The 17,137-nt window shown below is 55.6% G+C and overlaps 1 protein-coding gene across 1 annotated transcript in view; it reads left to right on the forward strand.

Annotated features, from left to right (window-relative positions):
* Positions 1-3,803: 3,803 nt before the first annotated feature.
* Positions 3,804-17,137, forward strand: part of MARCHF4 (membrane associated ring-CH-type finger 4) — a 415,524-nt gene continuing 402,190 nt past the window's right edge. The window contains exon 1 of the mRNA XM_078683527.1: positions 3,804-4,398. Coding sequence (XP_078539653.1) covers positions 3,970-4,398 — 429 coding nt within the window. The 5' untranslated portion in view covers positions 3,804-3,969. The remainder of the gene's footprint in view (positions 4,399-17,137) is intronic.

The raw sequence follows: 17,137 nt of genomic DNA on the forward strand, positions 1-17,137 counted from the left end.
GATGATTATAGCATTCAACTTCTTCATTAATTAAAGCATGTTAATACTCTTATTCTATTATTCAGTAAACACATCTATAAATCATGGCCCATTAATGCAATGACCAAAACATTAGTGCAATCTATGTCGTGAAAAGAAACACCTTCCCCTTCCCTTCTAGCTCTGGCCCTGAGGCCTACCACATTCTGCGTTTAACCACATGCCATCTTACATTTTAACAGCTACACGACATGGATTCAGGAATAATCACATCTAATAAAATCATATAGTGTCACACATTTCTGTATTAGTTCCACTTCTACTTAAATCTCTACATTAGCTATACATTCAGAATATAATTGCAGATACTACTAGCACTCATGGCATTTCTCCTCATGATTTGTGCTTACTACGGGTAAGTGTGATGCACTCATACATTTAGGTCAGTTTGCGCTCTCTCACCAGCTATATTACGATGCATTACCCTGCCAAGCCATCCTACACGCCTGTTGCAGCAGCCTGGCTGCATGATGCATGCAGGCAGATCTCTAGCACGCACATTATCCCTCACAGCTACCGCGACCAGCCTCTGACGAGGTGCTGCCTCGTGGAGCTGTGCGGTAGGTGCATTACCCCATCGAATTCTCTCTACCACTCTAGCAGCAGGCAGTCTGCAGGGCGCATGCTCAACACATCTTTGCAGTATGCACATTACCCCCTGAGCTACCTCGCCCAACCTATTGCAGCAGCCAGGCTGCATGGTGCGACTTCGCAGTTCTCTGTATTAGGTGCATTAACCCGCAGTTATTTCACCCAGTTTCTTGCAGCAGACAGGGTGCGCCGTCGCAGATCTCTACGTTAGGTGCATTAACCCGCATAGTTGTTTCATCCAGTTTCTTGCAGCAGCCCCGCAGCCAGGGTGGAGGTTGCGCCTTCACTGGTCTATGTATTAGGTGCATTAACCCGCAGTTATTTCACCCAGTTTCTTGCAGCAGCACGGTTGCAGCAGGAAGCAAGCTCGCAGATCGCTGCAGCATGCTCAAGATCCCACAGAGCTATCCCTCCAGCCTCTGGCCCCTCCCCCTCTCTCCCCGGCCCCGCCCCCACGCCTGCGTCAGCCCCTCCGCCTCCCCAGGAGTGTGACGCCGCAGACGGGGTGGGAGCTGTCCGTGGAAGCGAGTGCTGAAACTGCAGCCGCGGCGGCCGAGGCAGCACACACGGAGCCGGCTCAGCCCCTGCGCCCCGCACCCTGTGCCCTGCCAGCGCCCGCCCGGGGCGTCGGACCCGCAGCCAGCCCCGCAGGAAGCGCCCGGGGCGCCCCGGGCTCCGCTCCGCCGCCCCGCACCCCTGCAGCCGGCTGCAGCCCATCCTTCCCTCCTCGTCCTGGGGAGGGTAGCAACAGCAGCAGCCGAATGAGAGCGCGCCTGGGAAGCTGAGATCACACGTGGCTGAACGGTGGAGCCGGGCCGGGAGACCCTCCCCTTCCTGCCTCCGGGCCCTGGGGGCCACCGCGGGCCCGGGCTGCCTGGACGGCACATGGGGCCAGCCCCAGTACGACACCCGGGGTCTGCGACACTTGAGAGGGTTGGAGGCCACGCAGAGAGATCATCTCTAACAATTGCAAACCTTTCTTTCAAGAATCTTGTATTTTCTAGTTTTATATATTTCCTTCATATTTTTCTCAACCGCTTCCGGACGATTATCGTTAAAGTTGCCTACCGTGCAGCAGTTCCTATCAACCACCCCTCTCCTGTCAAGTTAATTGACCGTAGTTAGTGCCCGGTTCAGTGACCCCCATATTCCCTGCACTCTTGGCTTTTTTAAGGGAGACTCGCACGCTGGGAGAGAGCCCTAGACGTGATAACTTTAAACCTTAATGCATTTAATTTCCTGTGTCTAAGTGATTCCGGGTTTTGTTAGATGAGGAAAACTTTTTGAGAAAGCACTTTGCGCAGGGTCACACAATACTGGTCAAGTGGAGGAGCCGGGATTAGAACGCAGATCTCCTTGGCTCCACCGTGCTCAACTCAGCTCGTAGAGATCATCCTTTGTTGCCAGGTCCATTCCCTAAAACCAGAGCTCTTTTTGTAGACGTGGTTCTGGTGTGGCTGTGCCTTCCACCGTGGGAGCGAACAGCACATCCAGGAACCGGAGTCTGAAGGTGCCTCTCACTTCTTCCAAACTAAAGACAATCCCAGATGCATTAGCGCGCGCTCATTAAATCTTAACGAATCCTTTCAAGGGGTCTTTAATATTTATCATGGAAATACAACATACATCACTTCTAATAAAACCCGGACCTGGGTTATTAATGTCCAGGAGGTAAGAGGCTTTTCATCAGACTACCTGAGCGCAGCCGGGGCATTTGTTGAGAATATTATGCCTTTTAATACATAACCCGTCCGTGTCTTAGGCAGTAGTTAGGAGGGAGGAGAAAGCTTGGCCATGCCAAGGAGTGGAAAAGAAAATACCCCCAGATGAACGCAGCCGCCCTGAAATTCAGTGATTGAATGTTTAGATGAATTGGCGTTTGCATCAACATCTAAATATTGTGTGGGGGCGCTCCTAGGCCGCATGAAAGTGATCAAAGTTCAGAGTTTAACACCCAGGAGCAATTTAGGAAGGTCTAATAGTGAAAGAGCTAGACTTCTAAAGGGTTAAAATTCGTAAGAGAGGGGACCCTTGGAGGGGCTTCAGCTGGACACCCTCTGTTAGGGCTGAGTAGAGCAGGAAGGATTGAAGGATTTAATGAACTACATCTTTCAGTATTCTAAGGGTTCTCTTGCCCAACATTTTGGACTCTGGGGGATTCAACTGTAAGAGCTGGTCTGAGATTGAGTGTTTAAACTTTCCACCATCCTTTCTGAATCCGGAGGGTGCAACTGTGAGGATCTTATGAGAATCTGGGGGTTTCATTTTAAACTGCACAATATCTTCTATGATCCTAGACGGTTTAACCACGCAATCCATTTTTGAATCTGGAAGATTCAGATCCACAAATCTTTCAGGATTTTGGGCGATCATCTGTCCACGACTTTGTAGGTTTCAGGAGGGGTTCTGAACAGCAACACATCTGGGATTCTAGAGGGTTTAACTGTGCAACACCTTTTAGAGATTTGAAGCGGTCATCTCTACAATATCTTCTACGATTCTGGGTGTTAATCAGTAAGATAACTTCTAGGTTTGTAGAGGGTTCAAAGTGCAAGATGTAGAATTCAGGATGGTTACATTGTAAGAGACCTTGCATTCTGGAAGGCTAAACTGTAAGACATCTTAAGAGATGCTTGTAGTTTTGACTGTATAAGATCTATTATTCCTGGGGGTTGAATGGCGAGAGCTGTAGGATTTTGCAGGATTTAACTGAATAGGATCACCTTAGATGCTGGAGGGTTCAACTATAAAATTCTAAGTTTTGAAGGATTCAACTGTTTGTAACATCTTGTAGGATTAGGAGAGTTGGAAAGTTGTCTTAAAATGTTGGAAAGCTGAGAGGATCACGCTAGGTTACGATTACTGAAGCATACCCAATGTTCCCAAGGAATGGAATTGTTGCTGTGAAATATGGGAATTTCCAAGGAGGACCCTGGAAGTTGTAAAGTGCACAAGATAATCTCTGGGGGATCTGTTATGCACCGTGAGTGTTGCAGGCACACCCGTGCAGGATCCGGTCTAGGTGCAACGTGCAATATCCGGTAAGGATTGTGGAAGTGTGGATGACATTCTGCAAGAGGATTCCTGATGCACAAAGTTTTCCAAGAATTTCCAAGGAGGAGTCTGGAATCGTACAACGTCGTTTTTGATTCTGGAGGGTTCAAGTGCACGCAGGGGTGCGACGCAAACGTGATCTCCCAAAGAGGGTTCTAGATCTGCCAACAGGGTACAGTTCTACTTATGGCCATGGTTTGGAGAAGGCGGAAGGACTGAGACAAGTCAAGACCACTCCTGGATCCCTTGCACTTTTCTCTTTCCCTTTCTCCTGAAGACAGGCACATGTTAATAACAGCCAGCTTGATTCTGTGGTACTGTGGACTCGTGACTCCCAGGCAGATGTTGCGTCACCAGGGTCTGCTCAAGTGCCGCTGCCGCCGGCTGTTCAATGACCTCAAAGAGTTCCTGCTGCGGCGGACCCCTCCAACTCCGCCCCTCCCCATGAACCTTGGCGAATGCGACCTGAGCTACGCAGCCAACAATAACACGCTGAGCCAGGACTGGGGGTCGCAGGCGGAGAGCGCCACCCTAGAGGGCGAATGGAGCAGCGCAGCGTCAGCGGGGCAGCACCAGACTTCATGCCTGCACAACAGCACCTCCTCCGAAGACTGCTGCAAAGGGAAGCCGGAGGACAGGTACTCTCTGGGCAGCAGTCTGGACAGTGGCATGAGGACACCTCTCTGCCGGATCTGCTTCCAGGGGCCGGAACAGGTAGGCCTGCGTGTCTAACAAACCTCTACTGCATTTGTTTATAGTCATTTAAACCATGTACTTGTTGAATGTCGAAGAGGGCTTGACCACACGTGGTAAGAAAGGAAATATGGAAAATGGGTCCTTTGTGGGGTTTGTGTTAGAAGTGAGCAGCTGGCATAACTCACTGGCATCATCTGCACAGCTGAGAAAAGCCTTGACTTAAGATATCTGATGAAAGAAGAGATAAGAGTGACTTGTCCTTGGGTGTAGGGGGTGGGCATTCCACAAATTTGGTGCCAAGCCAGGAAACACGATCTGGAGGTATGTTTGCTGAGCTGGGGAATGTTCAGCAAAAAGAAACTGTGAGGACATAGAAAGTAAACAATGTTATGAAACGTCCTGAGATGTTTCCCACAGGCTCTGAGGGCCGACCACAGAGCCTTGCAAGACTCTGTGTGTGGGGGAGGCTAGCGAGGATTCTGGAGGCACAGGAAGGGTATGGGTGCGTCATGTGTGTGCTTTGGCCCTACAGGGGTCTCCTGTAATCTGGTCTGGGCGTCTCGCCCGCATCCATCTTCTCTCTTTGCTACTGTTGATGTATTCAGTTGCGCAGAGCTCGCCTCCCCTTCTGAAAGGACCTGGCGTGCACCCGTTCTGTGTCTCAGGGCACATGTGTTGATGGGTGAAGGGCCAACACTTAGTTTCCGGGTAAGAGTCGATAATCTGACGTGGCGGTGCGTTTTAAATCATCCTATTCCTAAAGCACATTCTTGGGATCGACTGGTGGTGTTATGTCAGCTACATCGAAAGCACCGCACACCCCAGCGCTAGGAGCTGCTGTATTGATCTTGGACACATTACAGAGCTGCCGTAGAATCTACAGACCCCGGTGTCCACGAGAGGCAGACGGGCTTGACGTGGACAGTGCAGAACGAGCAGCTGTTGCTATTTTTTATGATAAGCACGCGGACAGCGCGCACCTGGGGGCTATTGGGTGCAGAGGTCGCACGTGGCTTGCGTGGACAGCGCAGCTGCAGGGGGTCGCACGTGGCTTGCGTGGACAGCGCAGCAGCCGAGGGTCGCATGTGGCTTGCGTGGACAGGGCAGCAGGGGGTCGCACGTGGCTTGCGCAGCCGCAGGGGGTCCCACGTGGCTTGCGTGGACAGAGCAGCAGCAGGGGGTCGCATGTGGCTTGCGTGGACAGACCAGCAGCTGGGGGTCGCACGTGGCTTGCGTGGACAGAGCAGCAGCAGGGGGTCGCATGTGGCTTGCGTGGACAGAGCAGCAGCTGGGGGTCGCACGTGGTTTGCGTGGACAGCGCAGCAGCTGGGGGTCGCACGTGGCTTGCGTGGACAGACCAGCAGCTGGGGGTCGCCCGTGGCTTGCGTGGACAGACCAGCAGCTGGGGGTCGCACGTGGTTTGCGTGGACAGCGCAGCAGCAGGGGGTCGCATGTGGCTTGCGTGGACAGACCAGCAGCTGAGGGTCGCACGTGGCTTGCGTGGACAGACCAGCAGCTGGGGGTCGCACGTGGTTTGCGTGGACAGCGCAGCAGCTGGGGGTCGCACGTGGCTTGCGTGGACAGCGCAGCAGCTGGGGGTCGCACGTGGCTTGCGTGGACAGTGCAGCAGCTGAGGGTCGCACGTGGCTCGCGTGGACAGACCAGCAGCTGGGGGTCGCACGTGGCTTGCGTGGACAGCGCAGCAGCTGGGGGTCGCACGTGGCTTGCGTGGACAGTGCAGCAGCTGAGGGTCGCACGTGGCTCGCGTGGACAGCGCAGCAGATGGGGGTAGCATGTGGCTTGCGTGGACAGAGCAGCAGCAGGGGGTCGCACGTGGCTTGCGTGGACAGAGCAGCAGCAGGGGGTCGCATGTGGCTTGCGTGGACAGACCAGCAGCTGGGGGTCGCACGTGGCTTGCGTGGACAGAGCAGTAGCAGGGGGTCGCATGTGGCTTGCGTGGACAGAGCAGCAGCAGGGGGTCGCATGAGGCTTGTGTGGACAGACCAGCAGCTGGGGGTCGCACGTGGCTTGCGTGGACAGCGCAGCAGCTGGGGGTCGCACGTGGTTTGCGTGGACAGCGCAGCAGCTGGGGGTCGCACGTGGCTTGCGTGGACAGACCAGCAGCTGGGGGTCGCACATGGCTTGCGTGGACAGACCAGCAGCTGGGGGTCGCACGTGGTTTGCGTGGACAGCGCAGCAGCAGGGGGTCGCATGTGGCTTGCGTGGACAGACCAGCAGCTGAGGGTCGCACGTGGCTTGCGTGGACAGAGCAGCAGCAGGGGGTCGCATGTGGCTTGCGTGGACAGACCAGCAGCTGGGGGTCGCACGTGGCTTGCGTGGACAGACCAGCAGCTGGGGGTCGCACGTGGCTTGCGTGGACAGACCAGCAGCTGGGGGTCGCACGTGGTTTGCGTGGACAGCGCAGCAGCAGGGGGTCGCATGTGGCTTGCGTGGACAGACCAGCAGCTGAGGGTCGCACGTTGCTTGCGTGGACAGACCAGCAGCTGGGGGTCGCACGTGGTTTGCGTGGACAGCGCAGCAGCTGGGGGTCGCACGTGGCTTGCGTGGACAGCGCAGCAGCTGGGGGTCGCACGTGGCTCGCGTGGATAGCGCAGCAGCTGAGGGTCGCACGTGGCTCGCGTGGATAGCGCAGCAGCTGGGGGTCGCACGTGGCTTGCGTGGACAGCGCATCAGCTGGGGGTCGCACGTGGCTTGCGTGGACAGCGCAGCAGCAGGGGGTCGCACGTGGTTGCGTGGACAGCGCAGCAGCTGGGCGTCGCACGTGACCGCGCTCACTGTGGCCCAAAGAGGCTTCACGTGCGGCCACAGTCACCGCTACAGGCGCAGACCAGAGGGCGGGTGGGGGTAGCTTCTTCCCTGGCTTGCTGTACCTATGGCGGCCCGTGCTGTACACGTCACTGTTTTAATGTAAATATGACAGTGAAATGCTAGTGAACGCGTGAACATTCATTCTGTTGCAGTGATAGAAGTGGGCGGGGACGGAAGGGCACGGCGTGCCCCTACTTCTAAAAAATTGTTCAGTCCGTTCCCCTACTTCTGCTTTCAAAAAAGCGTCCCGGACGGCAAGAATAGTCCAACTTTAAAATGATTTTTTCTTTCCGCTTCCAGGGGCTGCTCGCACTTCTCTGTTATTATTATTATTATTATTTATTTTTATAAAGCGCGATAGTCACCCGGAGGTATCCCAGCGCTGAGGAACCCTGAATTCACCAGTCAGCGGGGCAAGAAACTGAGATAGGAGAAAAGGGAGGATGAAAGATCAGAGACAGGGGGGGGGGGGGGTGCACAGGTTAGGGAAAGAGATGGGTTTTTAACAGCTTCCTGAAGCGCAGGTATTGAGGTTCCAGTCGTAGGTTACGAGGAAGAGAATTCCAAAGGCGGGAGGCTTGTACCGAGAAACGTCTTCCTCCTGTTCGGGTTTTCCTGAATCTTGGGGTGTTGATAAGGTTTTCTGCATTGGAACGGAGGGATCTAGAATTTCTGTAGGGGGTGACAGAATTACTGAGGACAGGAGGGCCTTGGTTGTGCAGCGTTTTGTGGACGAGACATAGGGCCTTAAATTTGACTCTCTCCCTTATGGGGAGCCAGTGGAGGAGTTTGAGAGCGGGTTTAGCAGATGATCTGGCCGAGGTGTTAGTGATGATCCGGGCGGCCGTGTTCTGAATTATCTGCAGTTTAGTAAGGGTCGCTTCGGGAGCACCCTGGTAAATCACATTACTATAGTCCAGCCTCGATATTATGAGACCTTGGACTAATAGTTTTTGGGATTTAGGGGGGAGAAGGGGCAGGACTTTCCTCAGAGATTTTAAGAGACCAAAGCAGGTCCCCGCCACCTTCTTAGCTTGTGAAGTGAAAGAGAGATCGGAATCGATCCACACACCCAGACTTTTCACCTCTGTTTTTGGGTCAGGGGGCGGACCCAAGCAAGCTGGCCAGCTGTCCAGGGGAAGTGAGGTTCCTTTCGGGCCCAGTATAAGGACCTCAGTTTTTGTCCCATTAAGCTTTAGGGCTGATCTGTTCATCCAACGATGGACCTGCGTAAGGCAGTTGAAGAGATCAGCTTTCTGTTGCTTGGGATGGGACAGAGACACCACTAGTTGTGTGTCGTCGGCGTAGCTGACGACGCTCACTCCGAAAGGGGTGATAACCTCCTCCAATGTGGACATATAGATATTAAATAAAGTAGGGCTCAGGGAAGAGCCCTGAGGAACACCACATTGGAGGGGCATTTCGGAGGAGCGCGCGTTCTTTTCCCAAATCTGGTAAGACCGTTGGGCCAGGAAAGAAGAAAGCCAGGATAGGGCTGTACCTTCCACTCCAACTCTAGCCAATCTTTCGATGAGGAGTTGGTGGTCTACGGTATCGAACGCTGCGCTAAGGTCGAGGAGGATCACTGCCACTGATCCTCCCCCATCCAGTAGCGCTCTGGCCTCCTCTACCGCAGCCAGGAGGGCGATGTCCGTGCCCTGTCCAGGTCGGAAGCCCGTCTGGGAGCTTTTTAATTTGTTATTGGCCTCTAGGAACTGCGAGAGTTTCCTGTTGACCAATTTTTCTGCGACCTTGCTCACTCCAGGCAGTAGGGAGATGGGCCTGTAATTAGCCAAGTTCTCGGGGTCGAGCGTAGGTTTCTTCAGTAGGGCTTTTACCACCGCCTTCTTCCAGCTTGAGGGTACAACTCCTTGTTGGAGTGAGGTATTAATTAGATGGGTAAGGGAGGGGATGATAGTAGGGGCTACCTCTTTAAGGATGCGGAGAGGAGCAGGGTCACTAGGGGAACCGCTCTTCATGGAGTTGAACGTATTTCTCACCTCGTCTACCGTGACCTGGCCCCACGTGGACAGACAGGTGGAGGTGTGTGGGAGAGCGATTTCTTCCTCAGGACTGGAGGGGGGGATAGATTCCAGAATTCGTCGGATTTTGTCGTGGAAGAAGTTGGCCAGTTGCTGGCATTTCTCCAGGTCGACTTTAGGATCGGAAGTAGGTCCTAGTCCTTGTCCTTGGGGTTTTGACAGCTCTTTAAGGATGGCGTACGCTTCCTTATTGGAGCTTCCTGCTTTCTCTATTCTCTCCTGAAAAAACATGCTTTTGGTTTTATGAATAGCAGTTTTGTAGGTCAGAAGAGAAATAGAGTAGATGTTCTTGTTGGTTGTTGTTTTGTCGCGCCTCCAGGAGCGTTCGGTTTTTTTACACTCTTGACGCAGAACTTTGAGCTCTGGGGTGTACCACAAAGCGGAGGGTATTCTTTTAGGTTGTTTGAGGGTGGTAGTTTTCGGAAGCAGCATATCCAGGGAGGAAGTGATCCAATCGCTGAATTGTTTGTCAGCTGTATCGGGGTCAGAGGAGAGCGCAGGGATGGACTCTGCAAGAGAGTCAGCCCATATCTCAGGTGATAGTTTGCGCCACTGTCGGTCGGTAACTTGGTTTTTAGGGATTGAGTAAGTGGGTGTGGGGATTTCCCAGAAAAAGGGGACCAGAAAGTGGTCCGTCCATGGTAAGGTCACCGGTAGGTTAGTGGTCATTGTTGCTATGTTGGTGAGGATCGGATCCAATAGATGGCCCTTATCATGGGTAGGCTCGTTATTCACTAGACGAATATCTAAAGAAGTTAAGTCGTGTCTAATGTCCGATGCTGCTCGATCCGTGGGGTCCAGAAAATGGACGTTCAAGTCACCTAATATAAGGAAGTTGGGGGTGGAAGAAGCTAGTTGTGAAACGGATTCGAATACAGCGTTGATAAAATTACCCAGGGCCCCTGGGGGGCGGTAGATTAGAAGCCCTGCCAGGGTAAGAGCTGGGGAGATTTGGATGGAGAATTGACCGCTCTCGCAATCCTCAATACCAGCGTTGGTCATCCGGCAGGTAAATTGTTCCCTGTGGATTATAGCTACCCCGCCTCCTCTCCCTCTAGGTCTATTAAGGGCTTGGCAGATATACCCGGTGGGGAGGGCCATGACAACATCCGAGTCGGTGTTGTCAGTGAGCCATGTTTCCGTTATGAACAGTAGGTCAAACTCCTGGTTCTGGATCAGGAGGTTCATTTCGGTGGCATGTTTGGGGAGGGAGCGGCAGTTAAGAAGTCCTAGTTTCAAAGCAAGGGTGGGTGATTTCAGGATAGGAGTCGGATTGCATTGTGGACAGGTCGAGAATGCCTTACCTGCAGTAAATGAGTGGTGGCAGGCTAGGATGTTCTTGGGTCGTAAGTCGTGTAAAGTATCCGCTGTGTACATTACTCGAGCCTGAGGAGTACCCGACATAGTGACGGGGCCTAGGGCCTTCTGGGCCCGGACGGGCCCAGACGGGCTAGCCTTTGGCGCGCCTTCGGCGCGCTGACGGCGCGCCCGCTGCGCCCGTCCGCTGCGCGTCCGGTAGTTGCACATCTTAAATGTGTAGGAAAAAGGGCGGGTGGGCGTGGCCTTAAAGTGGGCGTGGCCTCTCTCCCTCGCCGAGAATGGCGTCAGAGAAGTTTGTTTGGTGGTTTAGCGTTGCAGCGAAGGGGTCGCTGTTTAGGTAATTCTGAGCCCGCTCCAGAGAGGTAAACGGGTGAGTGAAGTTTTAAAATGCAGAGTATTTCGGCGAATTGTGACACATAAACAATTTTAAAAAAGTGCTTCGTCTCCCGGCTTTCCGCCTCAGGAGCTTTCAAGGTTCTGAATTTGTCGCGCTGAAGGCAGCGTTTAAGTACCGTGGGCGGCGGGTGGGCGTGGCCTTAAAGTGGGCGTGGCCTCTCTCCCTCGCCGAGAATGGCGTCAGAGAAGTTTGTTTGGTGGTTTAGCGTTGCAGCGAAGGGGTCGCTGTTTAGGTAATTCTGAGCCCGCTCCAGAGAGGTAAACGGGTGAGTGAAGTTTTAAAATGCAGAGTATTTCGGCGAATTGTGACACATAAACAATTTTAAAAAAGTGCTTCGTCTCCCGGCTTTCCGCCTCAGGAGCTTTCAAGGTTCTGAATTTGTCGCGCTGAAGGCAGCGTTTAAGTACCGTGGGCGGCGGGTGGGCGTGGCCTTAAAGTGGGCGTGGCCTCTCTCCCTCGCCGAGAATGGCGTCAGAGAAGTTTGTTTGGTGGTTTAGCGTTGCAGCGAAGGGGTCGCTGTTTAGGTAATTCTGAGCCCGCTCCAGAGAGGTAAACGGGTGAGTGAAGTTTTAAAATGCAGAGTATTTCGGCGAATTGTGACACATAAACAATTTTAAAAAAGTGCTTCGTCTCCCGGCTTTCCGCCTCAGGAGCTTTCAAGGTTCTGAATTTGTCGCGCTGAAGGCAGCGTTTAAGTACCGTGGGCGGCGGGTGGGCGTGGCCTTAAAGTGGGCGTGGCCTCTCTCCCTCGCCGAGAATGGCGTCAGAGAAGTTTGTTTGGTGGTTTAGCGTTGCAGCGAAGGGGTCGCTGTTTAGGTAATTCTGAGCCCGCTCCAGAGAGGTAAACGGGTGAGTGAAGTTTTAAAATGCAGAGTATTTCGGCGAATTGTGACACATAAACAATTTTAAAAAAGTGCTTCGTCTCCCGGCTTTCCGCCTCAGGAGCTTTCAAGGTTCTGAATTTGTCGCGCTGAAGGCAGCGTTTAAGTACCGTGGGCGGCGGGTGGGCGTGGCCTTAAAGTGGGCGTGGCCTCTCTCCCTCGCCGAGAATGGCGTCAGAGAAGTTTGTTTGGTGGTTTAGCGTTGCAGCGAAGGGGTCGCTGTTTAGGTAATTCTGAGCCCGCTCCAGAGAGGTAAACGGGTGAGTGAAGTTTTAAAATGCAGAGTATTTCGGCGAATTGTGACACATAAACAATTTTAAAAAAGTGCTTCGTCTCCCGGCTTTCCGCCTCAGGAGCTTTCAAGGTTCTGAATTTGTCGCGCTGAAGGCAGCGTTTAAGTACCGTGGGCGGCGGGTGGGCGTGGCCTTAAAGTGGGCGTGGCCTCTCTCCCTCGCCGAGAATGGCGTCAGAGAAGTTTGTTTGGTGGTTTAGCGTTGCAGTGAAGGGGTCGCTGTTTAGGTAATTCTGAGCCCGCTCCAGAGAGGTAAACGGGTGAGTGAAGTTTTAAAATGCAGAGTATTTCGGCGAATTGTGACACATAAACAATTTTAAAAAAGTGCTTCGTCTCCCGGCTTTCCGCCTCAGGAGCTTTCAAGGTTCTGAATTTGTCGCGCTGAAGGCAGCGTTTAAGTACCGTGGGCGGCGGGTGGGCGTGGCCTTAAAGTGGGCGTGGCCTCTCTCCCTCGCCGAGAATGGCGTCAGAGAAGTTTGTTTGGTGGTTTAGCGTTGCAGCGAAGGGGTCGCTGTTTAGGTAATTCTGAGCCCGCTCCAGAGAGGTAAACGGGTGAGTGAAGTTTTAAAATGCAGAGTATTTCGGCGAATTGTGACACATAAACAATTTTAAAAAAGTGCTTCGTCTCCCGGCTTTCCGCCTCAGGAGCTTTCAAGGTTCTGAATTTGTCGCGCTGAAGGCAGCGTTTAAGTACCGTGGGCGGCGGGTGGGCGTGGCCTTAAAGTGGGCGTGGCCTCTCTCCCTCGCCGAGAATGGCGTCAGAGAAGTTTGTTTGGTGGTTTAGCGTTGCAGCGAAGGGGTCGCTGTTTAGGTAATTCTGAGCCCGCTCCAGAGAGGTAAACGGGTGAGTGAAGTTTTAAAATGCAGAGTATTTCGGCGAATTGTGACACATAAACAATTTTTAAAAAGTGCTTTGTCTCCCGGCTTTCCGCCTCAGGAGCTTTCAAGGTTCTGAATTTGTCGCGCTGAAGGCAGCGTTTAAGTACCGTGGGCGGCGGGTGGGCGTGGCCTTAAAGTGGGCGTGGCCTCTCTCCCTCGCCGAGAATGGCGTCAGAGAAGTTTGTTTGGTGGTTTAGCGTTGCAGCGAAGGGGTCGCTGTTTAGGTAATTCTGAGCCCGCTCCAGAGAGGTAAACGGGTGAGTGAAGTTTTAAAATGCAGAGTATTTCGGCGAATTGTGACACATAAACAATTTTAAAAAAGTGCTTCGTCTCCCGGCTTTCCGCCTCAGGAGCTTTCAAGGTTCTGAATTTGTCGCGCTGAAGGCAGCGTTTAAGTACCGTGGGCGGCGGGTGGGCGTGGCCTTAAAGTGGGCGTGGCCTCTCTCCCTCGCCGAGAATGGCGTCAGAGAAGTTTGTTTGGTGGTTTAGCGTTGCAGCGAAGGGGTCGCTGTTTAGGTAATTCTGAGCCCGCTCCAGAGAGGTAAACGGGTGAGTGAAGTTTTAAAATGCAGAGTATTTCGGCGAATTGTGACACATAAACAATTTTAAAAAAGTGCTTCGTCTCCCGGCTTTCCGCCTCAGGAGCTTTCAAGGTACTCCAGAGGCTGCAGCAGCCCCTCCCTGAGCTCGCACAGACCGAGGGCAGGCCATTGTCATTCCGATTGAGGCAGATTAGCCCCTTTAGAATGACAATGCGCCGCCCTCTGCCTTTAACATATCAAGTGCCCCTGAGATCGGAGTTGGTGATTAGAGAGGAGCTTTCCCCAAGCAGAGTACTGTGGGGAACTTGACACCTTTGTCAATGTTGTACACGGAGTGAAGTGAACTGGGCAGGAGCAGTGACCCCAGTGACCAGACAGAAGAGGCGACAGGAAAGGAGAGGTACTAGGGCAGGTGAGGTGTCGGGCAGGAGAATTGACGGGGCAGGAGAGGTGACGGGGCAGGAGAGGTGGCGGGGCAGGAGAGGTGACGGGGCAGGAGAGGTGACGGGGCAGGAGAGGTGACGGGGCAGGAGAGGTGACGGGGCAGGGGAGGTGACGGGCACGAGAGGTGACGGGGCAGGAGAGGTGACGGGGCAGGGGAGGTGATGGGGCAGGGGAGGTGACGGGGCAGAGGAGGTAACGGGGCAGGGGAGGTGACGGGCACGAGAGGTGACGGGGCAGGAGAGGTGACGGGGCAGGGGAGGTGACGGGGCAGGAGAGGTGACGGGCACGAGAGGTGACGGGGCAGGAGAGGTGACGGGGCAGGGGAGGTGACGGGGCAGGGGAGGTGACGGGCACGAGAGGTGTGAACGGGGCATGAGCAGTGAACGCGGCAGGAGCAGTGAACGGGGCAGGAGCAGTGAACGGGGCAGGAGCAGTGACGGGGCAGGAGCAGTGACTGGGCAGGAGCAGTGACGGGGCAGGAGCAGTGACTGGGCAGGAGCAGTGACTGGGCAGGAGCAGTGACTGGGCAGGAGCAGTGACTGGGCAGGAGAAGCGACGGGGCAGGAGAGGAGATGGGGCAGGAGAGGAGACGTGATAGGAGAGGCGACGGGGCAGGAGAGGCGACGGGGCAGGAGAGGCGACAAGGCAGGAGAGGTGACGGGGCAGGGGAGGTGACGGGGCAGGGGAGGTGACGGGGCAGGGGATGTGAAGGGGCATGAGCTAGAGCAGTAACCGGGCGTGAGCGGTGAAAGGACAGGAGCGGTGAAAGGACAGGAGCGGTGAAAGGACCAGGCGCGGTGAAAGGACAGAAGCGGTGAACGGGGCAGGAGCAGTGAACAGGACAGGAGCAGTGAACAGGACAGGAGCAGTGAACAGGACAGGAGCAGTGAACAGGACAGGAGCAGGGAACAGGACATGGGCAGGGAACAGGACATGGGCAGGGAACAAGACAGGAGCAGGGAACAGGACAGGAGCAGGGAACAGGACAGGAGCAGGGAACAGGACAGGAGCAGGGAACAGGACAGGAGCAAGGAACAGGACAGGAGCAGGGAACAGGACAGGAGCAGGGAACAGGACAGGAGCAGGGAACAGTACAGGAGCAGGAAACAGTACAGGAGCAGGGAACAGTACAGGAGCAGGGAACAGGACAGGAGCAGTGAATGGGGCAGGAGCAGTGAACGGGGCAGGAGCAGAGAACAGGACAGGAGCAGGGAACAGGACAGGAGCAGGGAACAGGACAGGGGCAGGGAACAGGACAGGAGCAGGGAACAGGACAGGAGCAGGGAACAGGACAGGAGCAGGGAACAGTACAGGAGCAGGGAACAGGACAGGAGCAGGGAACGGGACAGGAGCAGGGAACGGGACAGGAGCAGGGAACGGGACAGGAGCAGGGAACAGAACAGGGGCATGGAACAGGACAGGAGCACGGAACATGACAGGAGCAGGGAACAGGACAGGAGCAGGGAACAGGACAGGAGCAGGGAACGGGACATGAGCAGGGAACGGGACAGGAGCAGGGAACGGGACAGGAGCAGGGAACAGAACAGGGGCATGGAACAGGACAGGAGCACGGAACATGACAGGAGCAGGGAACAGGACAGGAGCAGGGAACAGGACAGGAGCAGGGAACAGGACAGGAGCAGGGAACAGTACAGGAGCAGGGAACGGGACAGGAGCAGGGAACGGGACAGGAGCAGGGAACGGGACAGGAGCAGGGAACGGGACAGGAGCAGTGAACGGGGCAGGAGCAGTGATCGGGGCAGGAGCAGTGACTGGGGCAGGAGCAGTGACTGGGGCAGGAGCAGTGACTGGGGCAGGAGCAGTGACTGGGCAGGAACAGTGACTGGGCAGGAGCAGTGACTGGGCAGGAGCAGTGACTGGGCAGGAGCAGTGACTGGGCAGGAGAAGCGACTGGGCAGGAGAAGCGACGGGGCAGGAGAGGAGACGGGGCAGGAGAGGAGATGTGATAGGAGAGGCGACGGGGCAGGAGAGGCGACGAGGCAGGAGAGGTGACGGAGCAGGGGAGGTGACGGGACAGGGGAGGTGCCAGGGCAGGAGAGGTGACGGGGCATGAGCTAGAGCAGTAACGGGGCGTGAGCGGTGAAAGGACAGGAGCGGTGAAAGGACAGGAGCGGTGAACGGGGCAGGAGCAGTGAACGGGGCAGGAGCGGTGACGGGGAAGGAGCGGTGACGGGGCAGGAGAGGTGGCGGGGCAGGAGAGGTGGCGGGGCAGGAGAGGTGGCGGGGCAGGAGAGGTGACGGGACAGGAGAGGTGACGGGACAGGAGAGGTGACGGGGCAGGGGAGGTGACGGGGCAGGGGAGGTGACGGGGCAGGGGAGGTGATGGGGCAGGGGAGGTGGCGGGGCAGGAGAGGTGGCGGGGCAGGAGAGGTGGCGGGGCAGGAGAGGTGACGGGACAGGAGAGGTGACGGGGCAGGAGAGGTGACGGGGCAGGGGAGGTGACGGGGCAGGAGAGGTGACGGGGCAGGGGAGGTGATGGGGCAGGGGAGGTGACGGGGCAGAGGAGGTAACGGGGCAGGGGAGGTGACGGGCACGAGAGGTGACGGGGCAGGAGAGGTGACGGGGCAGGGGAGGTGACGGGGCAGGGGAGGTGACGGGCACGAGAGGTGTGAACGGGGCATGAGCAGTGAACGGGGCAGGAGCAGTGAACGGGGCAGGAGCAGTGAACGGGGCAGGAGCAGTGACGGGGCAGGAGCAGTGACTGGGCAGGAGCAGTGACGGGGCAGGAGCAGTGACTGGGCAGGAGCAGTGACTGGGCAGGAGCAGTGACTGGGCAGGAGCAGTGACTGGGACAGGAGAGGTGACGGGGCAGGGGAGGTGACGGGGCAGGGGAGGTGACGGGCACGAGAGGTGACGGGGCAGGAGAGGTGACGGGGCAGGGGAGGTGACGGGGCAGGGGAGGTGACGGGCACGAGAGGTGTGAACGGGGCATGAGCAGTGAACGGGGCAGGAGCAGTGAACGGGGCAGGAGCAGTGAACGGGGCAGGAGCAGTGACGGGGCAGGAGCAGTGACTGGGCAGGAGCAGTGACGGGGCAGGAGCAGTGACTGGGCAGGAGCAGTGACTGGGCAGGAGCAGTGACTGGGCAGGAGCAGTGACTGGGACAGGAGA

This window comes from Lissotriton helveticus, chromosome 3_1, assembly GCF_964261635.1.
Source record: "Lissotriton helveticus chromosome 3_1, aLisHel1.1, whole genome shotgun sequence".
Classification (NCBI taxonomy): domain Eukaryota; kingdom Metazoa; phylum Chordata; class Amphibia; order Caudata; family Salamandridae; genus Lissotriton; species Lissotriton helveticus.